The sequence below is a fragment of the Lissotriton vulgaris genome, chromosome 2_1 (genome assembly GCF_964263255.1).
Source record: "Lissotriton vulgaris chromosome 2_1, aLisVul1.2, whole genome shotgun sequence".
Taxonomy (NCBI): Eukaryota; Metazoa; Chordata; class Amphibia; order Caudata; family Salamandridae; genus Lissotriton; species Lissotriton vulgaris.
This window is the reverse complement of record NC_141687.1, coordinates 116863128-116875804: the sequence shown is the minus strand read 5'-3', so window position 1 is coordinate 116875804 and position 12677 is coordinate 116863128. Positions and strand designations below refer to the sequence as shown.

The 12677-nt window shown below is 43.0% G+C and overlaps 1 protein-coding gene across 1 annotated transcript in view; it reads right to left on the bottom strand.

Moving 5' to 3' along the window:
• NCBP3 (nuclear cap binding subunit 3) overlaps positions 1-12677 on the bottom strand; it is a 354604-nt gene that overhangs the window by 107200 nt on the left and 234727 nt on the right. Inside the window, exon 10 of the mRNA XM_086954548.1 lies at positions 10796-11090. Coding sequence (XP_086810674.1) covers positions 10796-11090 — 295 coding nt within the window. The remainder of the gene's footprint in view (positions 1-10795; positions 11091-12677) is intronic.

Genomic DNA, 12677 nt, shown 5'->3' with positions numbered 1-12677 from the left:
AACATGGAACAGGCACATAGAAATCAGAGGCAGGGCAGGAGCAGAAAGCGGACCATGGAAGGCAGGAGGGATGGGCATTGGAAGCAAAACACACCATGGATGGCAACAATGAGACTATAATGGATTACAGACAGACATTGGAGGGGGGGAGGGGATCAGGGGCAGCAAGGCGGCTACACAGGGCAGGTGGGAGGGGACATGGCAACACAGAAGACCATCCATGGCAAGCAGGAGGTTAGTGGTAGCACAAAGGCCATGGTGTGCAAGAGGGAGGGGACAGGGGCATAGACAAAATTTTATTTAATTTAATTTATAATGCGCACAGCTACCCAAATAGGGATTCACGGCGCCAAGGGACAGCCTAGAAGAGGAACAGAGAGACAAACCAAGTTTACTGCGTGAAAAGCCATGTCTTAAGGTTCTTCCGGAAGCTGGTGTATGTAGAAGCATTTTTCAGGGAGGTAGGTAGTGAATTCCACATCTTAGGATCTAGATGGGAAAAAGAGCGGACACCCATTCTCACTAGTTTGAATCGTGGGATCACAAAGTCACCATGGGTGGAGGAACGGAGAGTACATGCTAGGACATCATAAGGGTGACAAAGTTCTTGAAGATATAATGGCGCAGTACGTTGTTTTATTTTAAAAATGTAGCAGATAGCTTTGAACTTAATTCTACTAGTGATCTTGAGCCAGTGAAGGTCAAGGAGAGATTGAGAGATGTGAGCACTGCTCGATACATGGCAAAGGATGCGGGCTGCAGAGTTCTGCACACCTGGAGCTTTCTTAACACCTCCTGGCATACACCCAGATAAAGAACATTACCATAGTGCAGGCGAGACCTGATCAGGGCCTGGACCACAGTTCTTTGGGAAGTGACGGGAAGCTTCCATATGATCTTACGAAGCCATTTCAGGATGGCAAAACATGTCGCAGCCACCTGTGGTCGTATGGAGAGGTTTTCATCAATTATGAAGCCCAGGTTGCGAACCTACGATACAGGCAGAGGAAAAGGGCATATTTCCGGAGGCCAATGTTTGGGGCCCCATAGGTCCCTTTGTTTTACTAATTTTAAGACCTCTGTCTTGTCCCCATTTAACTTCAAGAGGTTGGCCTGCATCCATTGAGAGACCTTACTAAGTCCATGCTGGAGAGCTGACATTTTCCCATCTTTGGCAGAAGACAAAGAAAAGATGATTTGCGTGTCATCTGCATATGAGAACAGTGAGAGACCAGCGTCTTCCACGATGGTACCTAAGGGTCTCACATGAATGTTAAAGAGCAAGGGGCTCAGTATGGAGCCTTGATGAACTCCATATGCAGATGAACAGACTTTAGAAACATCCTTGGAGGAAAAAACCTGGAAGGTGCGTTCGCTAAGGAAGGATGCAAGCCAAGATAGAGCAAGGCCTTCAATACCCAGGATTCGGAGGGAGGAGAGCAAGATGGAATGAGAAACAGTGTCGAAAGTGGCACTCAGATCAAGCAAAATAAGTGCCGTTGTCTCCCCCCGGTCCAGACCATGAAGCGTAACTCCAAGGACAGTAGTCTCAGTGGAGAAGTTGGCCCTGAACCCTGACTGAGAGGGGTGCACGATACCAGACCCCACCACAAAAAGAGGGAAGGTGCTTCACAACAGACAATGTAGAGAAGGAAGAAGGAGCAGGTACAGCTAAACAAGAAATGGAGGGCAGAAAGGAGTGGCAGGAAAAGTGACCATGGAGGACAGGAGAGAGGGGATTTGGCATGGAACTTGGACAGGCAGAGTGGAGGTGGCATAGACATGCAGCAACCATCTGACCATGGAGGGAGCAGGGGCATACACACAGACATCAGAGAGCAAGTGGAAGGAGAGTAGGGGCAGCAAGCTAAGCACAGAGGCTAAGCAGGAGGGCAATGATAGGGCAATGGAGGGCAGGGATATCAAGTTAAATAGAGGCAGTGGCAGCACATCAGTGCAGGAAGGGCAAAGAGCACGTGGATGGACTCAGACAAGAGAGGGTAGGGAGAAGGAGGATTGGGCAGCAAGCTTTTTAGGGCAGGCACTGGCAGAACAACGGCCACAAACATCTGTAATGAGGGCGCAGGGTCATGCATTTGGACAATGGATGACAACAAGTAGGGGGGCAGAAGCAGCATGCTTGGGTGGGGGCAGTGCAATGCCAGGCTAGGACCTGTGCTCAAATCCCTCACTGTGCGTTGCGATGGACAACTTGCCTAACATTAATAACACCTTAGAAAATCACTGAAAAACCAAAGGTTACAAGGGTGTTATAGTTCAGAAATTGAATTAAAAAAACCTTAGAAATTCAATGAAAAAAACGAAGGTAGCAGATACATTATAGTTAGCCTCGGATTTCACTTGTACATGCCCGTGAAATTCACCAGTAATAGTTACCTGAGCTACCTATAATTTATGCCCCCACAAAGCACAGCTTATTACCTCACATATTAGATCACTCATGACATGGTCAGCGACATTACTCATGGCATCAAAGATGAAATCTCTGATGAAATTACTTATTACATTATTCAGTGATTGTAAATGTTTTCAAAAAGTTTGAGTTTTAAACATATATACTAAGGTACTACAAAAATACCACATACGCCACATATGGCAGTTCCCGTTGGTTGGCAAGCCGTGGCCCACAAAGCAAACCTTTTGCGGTTGCCGTTTGTGCCTTTTACTAAATAGTACCAGACAGATGTGGTAACCATCCACCTAAATGGGTTTGAACGGTGGATGTGACTGAACACAATACCTGGTTAAGTATTCTTGACACCATTGTTTGTTCCCTTTTAATATCTTGCACTACTTGCACTTATTCTCTGTAGCAGTAGCTGTTCTCTAAAGATCCTGAAGAAAGCCTAGACACTTATATAGGTTATTAAGGCTGAAACATGTCGATCTTACTAATGTAGCTATCTCGAATCTGGATAGGCTTGTTATACAGTTTATTGTTTTTAATCCTGCCACAGGGGAGCTGAATAAATTTTGTTGCTACCACTGTTGGCTGTTTTATATCACACACACATAACCAGCACTGCACGTTACTTTTCCCACACACCACGCTCACATAGGGTTTTTAGGCTAACCCTTGTGCCCACACTTATAAACATCCCCGAGCTCCCTCCTTGTAGAGAGGAGGTTGTAGCCCGTGCCAGAACTAGGTTCTGATGCGCGGAGGCACCCCTATGATGAAGCAGGACACCACTTGTGTGTGAAAGTAGTTATCCGTAAAAAGGGATAATCCCTTTATCACTGTCGGTCATTGTGTATCTTGTCTGTTCACACTTATGTTCTACTGACATTTCTTGGACCCGTAGGTTCCTTTTTGTGGGGGCAGAACAATGCCAGGCTAGGACCTGTGTTCAACCCTCTCACTGTGCATTGCGATGGGCATCTTGCCCAACATAAAAAAAAAACGTAGAAAGTCACTGAAAAAAAGCAAAGGCAACAAACGTTATAGTTAGGCTCAGATTTCACTTGTACATACCCGTGAAATTCAGCAGTAATAGTTACCTAAACTACCTATAATTTATGCCCCCACAATGCACTGCTTATGACCTCACATATTAGATTACTGATGACATGGTCAGTGACATTACTCATGACATCAGAGATGAAATCTCAGATGAAATTACTTATTACATTATCCAGTGATTGTTAGTGTTTTCTAAAAGTTTATGAGTTTTAAACATATATACTAAGGTACTACAAAAATACCACATACGCCCAGATATACAAATGCGGTTTCCTTTCATATCTTAAAAACGAATGAACGGATTTACACCAATTCCAAATAAGAACAAGCATTGGCATAGCCAACAGGTCTCGCCTTTGGGACCTTATAAGTGTTTACTCATGCAACAGTTGATGTTGCACCAATGATATTGTGCTGCATAACTTAATACTTATAAGGTCCCAAAGGCGAGACCAATTGGCTATGCCAATGCTTGCTTCCAACCGCCAACAGTCTTATCAAAGGCCTGCATTGCCCACGAATCCTGGCAATTTAGAAATCTGATGGTTGCATAGGTATGAATTAAGTGTGCTTCATGACATGCGTGGCGGTAGGTAATTGTGCAATGCTGTGTGAGCGAAGAGCATGACACGTTGCCACTGGGATCTCGGCTCTAATTATTTTTGATTCCTTTCGCTTTGGGAGAAGTATATCTGTGTTTGTGCTATTTCCAAGAACAAGGATCTCCCTTCACCAGTGCCGTGTGCAGGAAGGAGTGTGGCCCACGACAGATTGTTCCCGTGTTCATTTGCAGTTTTTTCTTCCAGACAGGTGTACATCGAGACATTACCAAAAGAGACAGTAAACAGTCAGTTACATAAAGTTGTCGATAAGACTTCGTCTGCCTGATGGGCTATTTCGTTGCACGATTCGTTTGAGTTTGAGAAAAACTTCTTTAACACGCTCTGAAGACAACACGAGTATTGTTTGTTCAGCCGAGCATTGTGTTCTACCCCACCCTTGTGCTCAAACACTTGAAACAAACGTTCGCACATTAGCCGATCTGTATCTGAATTCGATTCAATCTGCTTTAAAACATGCACCTTTGAGGAAGGCAGCAATTTAATTTCCGAAGTTTTTTGTCAAAGGATTGAAAATCTAGTCTGTCGTGTTAAGAAGGTTTAACAGCACGTGCTTACCAACATCCGTCTCGGACTTCAAGCTTCAGTGGCTGCAATCCGGACCTGCTGCTTATAACTCCATTAGTTAGTGGCAGACACAGCACAGAGTGATTTAGCATATATACGTGTCTCCTGATACAACGGCAGCAGTTCTTAACCTTTTGACACCCACTGCATGACTACTAGAAATCGGGGAACTGCCCTAAATAATTTCTTTAATTTGATATTAAAAGCAGTATTAAACAACGCTGAAAGACAAGCGCGGCTCTACAAGCATCTACAGCGTTTACCTTACGGAAGCGAGCAGCGGCGGGCGCGATAATTGCTAACAGATGACACCTCTGCTTGCTCCCGCAAGGCAAGCGCTGTGCATACACGAGGGCTGATTGGAAACAGTGCAGAACATGCACAAGTTTCCACAAAAGCTCAGAGCGATTTCAAGAAGTCCTTCCTAAGCAGCGCTTGCGCGCTGCATAGTCGAGACCTAAAAAGTGTGATCTCTGGAACAGAATCTACCTTCTTTCCAAATTTTGTGTAATTCTGTTCAGAGGTTCGAGATGCAGGAGTGTCTCAAGACTCTAGGTAATTAAAATGAGAGAGATTTTTTTTAACCTTCGCTTTTTTACATGCCCCTGAAACTTTCAATGCAAAACTACAATCTCCGGCACACTTTTTTAGGGAAACTTTTGTGAAGATTCATCAACAGGCGCAAAAGATATAGGGAAGTCAAAAAATGCAAAAAATGTCCTTGCCATCCAAAACCCATATCCACCCTAAAAATTCCCTGGCCACCCAAAAACCCATACCCATCATAAACCCTAAAAATTCTATTGCCATCCGTAAACCCATAACCACCCTAAACCCTTAAAATTCCATTGCCACCCTAACCCCAAACAAATCTCTTACCATCCAAAAAGCCACACCAACCCTACATCCTAAAAATTCCTTATCACCCAAAAACCCATACCCCCTACACCCTAAAAATGCCCTTGCCACCCTAAACCCTAAAAAAACCTTGCCACCCAAAAACCTACATAAACACTAAACCTTAAAAAATACCCTACCACCCAAAAACAGCCACGCAAAACCCTAAAAATGTCCTTATCATCCATAAACCAATACCCACCCTAAACCATAGTTTCCCATGCCTCCAAAAACCCACACAACCATAAACCTTAAAAATTCCCATGCCACCAAAAATCCATTCCCTGCCTGAACCCAAAAGATTAAGTTGCCACAAAGACCATTACCCATCCTAAACCCTAAAAAAATCATAACCACTCAATAACCTATGCCCACTCTGAACCCTAAAAAATGCTTTGCCACCCAAAAAATCATTCCTACCCTACCCTAAAGCCTAAAAATCCCATCTCAACAAAAAACCAACACCTACCCTAAAACTTAAAAACACGGTTACCCTAACATAAATATTTCTATATATCTAGATCTATCAATATTAACTACTGGCGGTCACCAGTAGGTATAGTTAGGACCAAAGTTTCCATAAGAAAAGTGTTTTTAGTTTTGCAATAACTTTGGCGCAGCTTAACGAATCTTCATGCAACTGTCGAAAAAACGTCCACTTTTTGGTTAAGCTACTGTGCTGAAAGTTTTGGGGTGACGCGTCAAGCAGGTGCCATGAAAAAAAAGAGGGGCCCAAAACGTGTTTTCCCCATGTTGAGTCTATGGGGATTTTCATTTTTTAATGGAATTACACCAAATTTGGCAGAAAGCTAGATGTTGGACTAAAATGCTTGCTTTTTAGATCTCGCCTAGCATCGCAGAGCATGCGCTGTTCGCTCTGCAAGATCTATTGTCGTGGGGTTGCGTTTGGAAGTGGGGTTGGTGCCCGCTCTGTCTCCCTTAGGCCCGCCCACCCGGGCTGGACTCGTCTGTTGCTCGCAGCAAGCTTCCAGGCCTCAGCCTCGGCCTGAGCTCTCTGGCAGCGGTATTGGGCGATCAGCTTGTTTACTGTGCATTGCCAGTATCTCTAGTCTTGTATGTGTGAGCGTGCATTGGTGGGTTCATGCATTCAACGTCTCCAAATGCTTGTGTGCGCTCTTGTTCATTGTCAATGTCTCTTAATCCTTCTGGGTGTGATGTTGGTGTTTCACAATTCCCTCATATTGTGTGTGTTTATGTGTGTGTCTGTGCCTGATGTTAGTTACTCAAATATGGCTCCTCGAAAACACCATCTGTTATCAGCTATGTAACTTTCCCTCGATGTGAAACCAGCCTTGAGGCCTGCAGATTCCTTCCTTCCTCCTCCTCGTGTCTCTGGTTGTGCCTGCTGAATGTGTCAACAAGAAGGAAGCGCTATCACTGTGCACTATCATCGCCAGGGCTCTGTGTATGTGTTAACCTTCAGGACGCTTCCTCACAGCCCGTGCGCTATATGTAATGTCGTCTTACAATAGAGCTTCTCTGTGGTACTTGACCCATATGCTCCTGGCGCTAGATATTCCACAGACTCCTATGCTGCAGACTAGGGTTCTCTAGTCTTGGTGCACAAGGCTACAGACCTGTCATCTTTCACGACACCCTGATGGTACATAAATATTTTGCGTTTAAATTAACTGTGCATACATGTATCTTGTTTGAATTGCCTAAATATTTGGCATGACTTTGCCCTTGTGGACAAATGTTGGGCACCCCCTATGCGGGAGATCTTTGGAAGCTAAAGGGTTACAGTTCCTGTAGGTCTCACTATTATCCCTTTTTACATCCTTTTACCAGTTTACTGCTGCAAGGGACCCTCGAAGCCTTCAACTTTCAGCCACGCCTGTGAGAGGAGCAATGTCTGGGCTGTAGATGTGATGATGTTCCCCTTGTGATTACCTCACCTCTAGCTGTTGCTGAGCACCAAGAGAGCGACCCCTTAGGTGACCTTCCACAGCCTGCTTAAGTTTGCCAGTTCATCTACTCATAGTCATATTGGTTAAGTATCCGGCCCTTCAATCAATTAATCAGATAGCATTTATACAGCACACAGCTGCTACATAAGAAGCATCTTGGCGCTATCTGCAAGACACACTGATATACTAGTATAACAGTAGGATCTAGGCCTTATCAGAAAGGTTTTTAATTATTTTAGGTCAAGCCTGGGCAGCGCATGCACAGCTCTGTAGGCCATGCTGTATTGGAGTATGGACTTGAAGCCCCTCCCACTCTACACCCATATTTGTCAATGGCTTATCATTGTTCTTCATAAGTGCTGGCTTCTGATTCGTTAATAGGCTTGTCAGTCCCTCTTTAGTACCGCCTTGTCTTCAGTTGTAACCTCCCATGAGGACTGGTCCTTTTACTTCGGTTGTTACACAGTAGTCTTATTTACTCTGTAAGCACTATTTTTTGTATTGTTTCTCCTACTGCAGGCACTAAATGCTTTCCTGCAACATTCAGCGTGCTATGCATGCTTTCACTGGGTGCTTTAACAAAAAAAGCATTTGTTTTTCAACTTGACAAAAAAAATTTGTAGTAAAAGTGCCCCATACCGCGCTTTCACCTTAATAGCAGCCACAGGCCTTTCTTTAGATTTGGCTCTTCTAAAGAAAGGGGTGTGGCCTCTATTAACGTGAAAGCGCAGCATGGGACGCTTGTAAACAGTGAGCATTTGCAATTCCATATGTCTCGCATTTTAGAAACTTTGCCCTATTGGTATTCTAAATGACAAAGCCATTTATTATTGCAGGTTTTTTTAAACACAAAAGGTATTGCCATTTACAATTCCAATAGCTCAAAATCTCGCTATTGCGAGACCTATTGCATTGCAAATGCTTGTTGTGGTTTGATGTAAATCCGTTCAGTAGTTCCAGAGATATTTAAGTTTATAGATATCTAGTAGTCCAAAACCCTATTGAAATGCTACTGAAATTTGATCTGCTGCTAACAGCCATGTTTGGACTCAGTTGAACAGAGACCCACAACAATGTTAAAGAAAGGAAAAAAAAAAAAAAAAAAAGGAAGAAAAAGGGGCAGGGTGGAAACCATGCGCAGTATTGTCCAAGGGAGGAGTCACCTATCTCGTGAATAAAAAGACTTCTTCCAAGAAGACAACAACCTGCAATCATCCGAGCCCAACACCAGGTGGCGATCTATTGCTAAGTGTAGGCTCTGCAGCTCATATGCCTCGAACATATATATATTTAACACTCAAACTTTTTAAAAACACTCAGTCATTGGATGATGTAATCAGTGGTGTAATTTGAAATGTCATGAGTGATGTCACAGAACATGTCATGAGTGATGTCATATGTGAAGTCATAAGCTGTGCATTGGAGGGGCGCGAGATATAGTTAGTTCAGCTAACTATAACTCCTGAATTTCACTGGTTTTGTACGAGAGGAACCCAAGCACTTATTTTAAGGAATAATATATATTTCATTGTTTTATTGCTACAGAACTTATTCTAGCGCATACACTCAGACACTATACAGTACTGAGTCATAAATAACAGGTTTGTATTGGATGTCACAACATTCTCTTCCATACTTTCAAGGCTGCCTGCTGAAACCTCCAAAGATCTAAATTACAAACTGTAACAAACCAAGACATATCTACAAACAGGAGTACCTGGGGTGACCCGCTCTCATGAAATCTCCACTCAGCTGCAGTTTTCTTCATGAGAAATCATATGTTTCTCTCCTACCACTCAGGATATCACACTTGTAAGACTAAAACTCTACAGTGTGATTTTCAGAGGCATAATCTATCTTTCCAGAAAACAATCAATCTCAGAAATAGGTAGTCGTTCATCTTGTTGCAATAAAGGGTGCACCCTAAACTGCCTTCTTACAATAGCTATATTTTTGTAGACTTGCTGCACTAGTAGGCAACACCAGTCTGTTTATCTGATCCCCTTCTATTACTGTAAACTGAAGACCTGATAGCATCCTATGGTGTCTTCACAAAAGTGGGTTCTAAAGAAAAGAGTCAGACGAGCAAACTGGTAATATTCTTGAATGTTACAGGACTCCTAAGTCAAAAATGCGAAGAGCAGCAAACATTCCTTATACTTACTATACAATGACATGACAGGGGTTTTACACCACTTTATCTCTGGTTCCTGGCTCTCACTAAGTGCCCAGCTTTTAGGATCTGAATACTTTATATAAAGGTGAATGTTTTGTTCCAGCATTCCACAGGCGAAAAAACAGCTCCTTCAAAAATCTCAGTGTATTAGAGGACAAACTGTGGATATGGAAGGAGTAGCGATCTTCAAAAAACAGCTGCTTCTCACAAACAAAACATAATATCAAAATATTAAGCAAAGCAGTCCCTGAGCTAAAGGAAGAAAAATTGCAACTGGAAAAAGATGTTGATGGCACAGGTCATGTTGAGGAACCTGGCAGTGAGAAGGACAGAAGCATTAGAACCCTTAAAAATCACCTAAAGTTACCCCCATCTTTTTAAAGACGAGTTGCTGGTCTGCTGATGAGAAGAGTTATCTAAACAGTGACGATATGCATGGTCACCAATTAACCAGCTTCCTGTTACAATTTCAAAAACAAATCACAAGAGAAAAGAGAGTCATATATAGCAAGGCTGCCGCATTTTCGAAACCCCACCCCAGAATCTCTTGGCATAACCAAGACAGTAGAGGCCTAATACAATTCTTAGCATACTTTACTATCTAGCCAAACATGTTGGGTCCACTGAGCAAAAATACTGAGTAAAGAGTCTGAAAGTAATATTTAAAGTGCTCTAGTCCTCACATACATTATCACTAGATCTAATTTATTTATCTATCATTAGGATCTTGAAAAAGGGAAAGAGTATTTCCTTCTGTGCAGAGATCTCATCGGGTGACAATTTTGAGGTTCTACTGTCAGGTGTAAATATTTAATATAAACATGATAGGAAGCAACTGTTACTAAACGAGGGGTAATTGCTGTAATACAGGTCACTCTAATCTATGGAAATAACCAGACAGAATGTTTCGATGCCACTTCCGCTTGTAGTATTAAGGTGTTTATGCCATATAAATAAATGTGTCACCAGTAAAACATTGGTATATGCTTAAGTTAACATCTGGTAGATGATAAAGGTTTTAACAATAACAGACCGCCCTGAAAGTGCATTACCCAGTAGATTGTGACCAAGCACCCTTGGGAGATCTACATGTGAAAGCAGCTTAGGAAGCTATTTTTACCTGATTGTTTTCAGCTGAGACTCCACCTCGTCGGCATACATAGTCATTTTCATGCTCTTCTTCGGAGATGGTGTAGAAATCATTTTCAGTTCAAGATCATAATCCATCTCGTCAGAGTCAGAAGTGCTTGTGCTTGACCGCCGTGCCCGGCTGTTCTCGCGAGATTGCTTGAAAGCTTGCAGCTCGTCGTGGTATTCGACCACAACTCTATCGTCTTCATCCATGTCCTCGTCGTCATCATCATCATCATCATCATCATCATCATCTTCCTCCTCCTCAGGAACCTTTACCAAGCCTAACTCAATAAAATAGTAAAATAAGTACATAATTTTAACCATTTTGAATAAAAGGTTTTCCCAAACAGTTGCATTGGAGTTGACTACGGGTCAAAGCAAATAATTTCAGGCTGTACTTCGGGTATATAGTCCATGTAAAGACATGCACAGAACCACAAATGTCAATAGCATGCAAACATGCTAAATGCACCCTGAAAGGTCTTGCACGCACTGCAATGCTGTCAATTAAACAGGTTCTAACATTGCTTCTAGAATTGAGCTAGTGCTTATTAAACAAGCATTGAGAAAGCCAACAGGGCGGGCTTGTTTACAGTGAAAGTGCTCTTTGTAATATTGCATATTTTTATATATATATCTGGATGCACTAATAGCAAATATATCTATCTGGATGCACTAATAACAAACACACATGGAGGCATCCATTTGCAGAACTACAATACCAAGATGCACATGTGCACAAACCGAGACTTACAGGCATATGCAGACACGCGTTAATTGGCTGGCCTCATAGATGGATTCATGTGTGAGTTCACAACAGCACAACTGTACGATCCTGTATGCTCCTATTCCCTGTATGTCTAAGCTTGATCTGGAATGCTGAGAGTGAATGATGCAGCAATGCAGGGGAGTGGAAGCTCAGAGGTAGGGACGGTTGGAGAGAGAATGGAGCCCTAACTACAACTACTTGCTGCTGTAGCTGGAACAAAAGGGCCAAACATTAAATAAAGAAGTTACCTCTTATATGAATAGTTCCAGACTCATGTATGAAGACTTAGTCCTAAATGTACAAGATTTTGGCAACAAGTTAAGGACCCGCGTGAAAATGCAGAAAGACCTTGGAGACGGTTGGGAACCTTTTCCGGCACAGGAAGCGGCCTTGAAGGCTGACTGCTCCGTGATCATGGAGGACTAATTGGGGGCCACCCATCCTGAAATTCACCAGAAAGTTGTATCAACTCGGGCTGTTGTCAAGTTGGATTTCAGTGAGGAATACTAGGAGCCAGCTGAGGGGAGTTATAAATTGAGGTGACATGTCGCAGTGAATAGTCTAAAGTTTAAGGACAAGGCTAGGAAGACCGTGTTAGAAGGACAGTGCTTTAGAGCTAATGCTGTCGAGGCAGTAGGAAGTGGCAGGAAATTGGTTTCACAGTAAGCATAACCCACAGAGCTTCAGGCAGTGATACACTGAAGGGTGATATAAGGAGCAACGTTGGTGAGTAAGAGGTATGATTTTTCAATCCAAATTAACCATCACACAAGCTAGTTCATGCCTTTGAAGGGTCCCGTGTCCATTCTGCATTTGGTACACACATAGTGATCAAAAGAGAGGACGAGGCTCCCTCTGGCCCTGTAGTCCAGTGATGGACAGAAGTATTGTGACAATGTGCAGCACCATGTAAATGGGAGTCCTTCCTCTCTGGTGTGAATCACTTCTTGCTGAAAGAAGATGATATGGTGTTTGGGGGGTACCACAGCACAATGTGATTGCGAGGAAACCTTACCAATGTCTTGGAATCCAGAACTAGGTCTGGTGAGAGGAGGTGCTGGCTATTTAGACTTTGACATCATGAAGAAGGGTAGTAAGC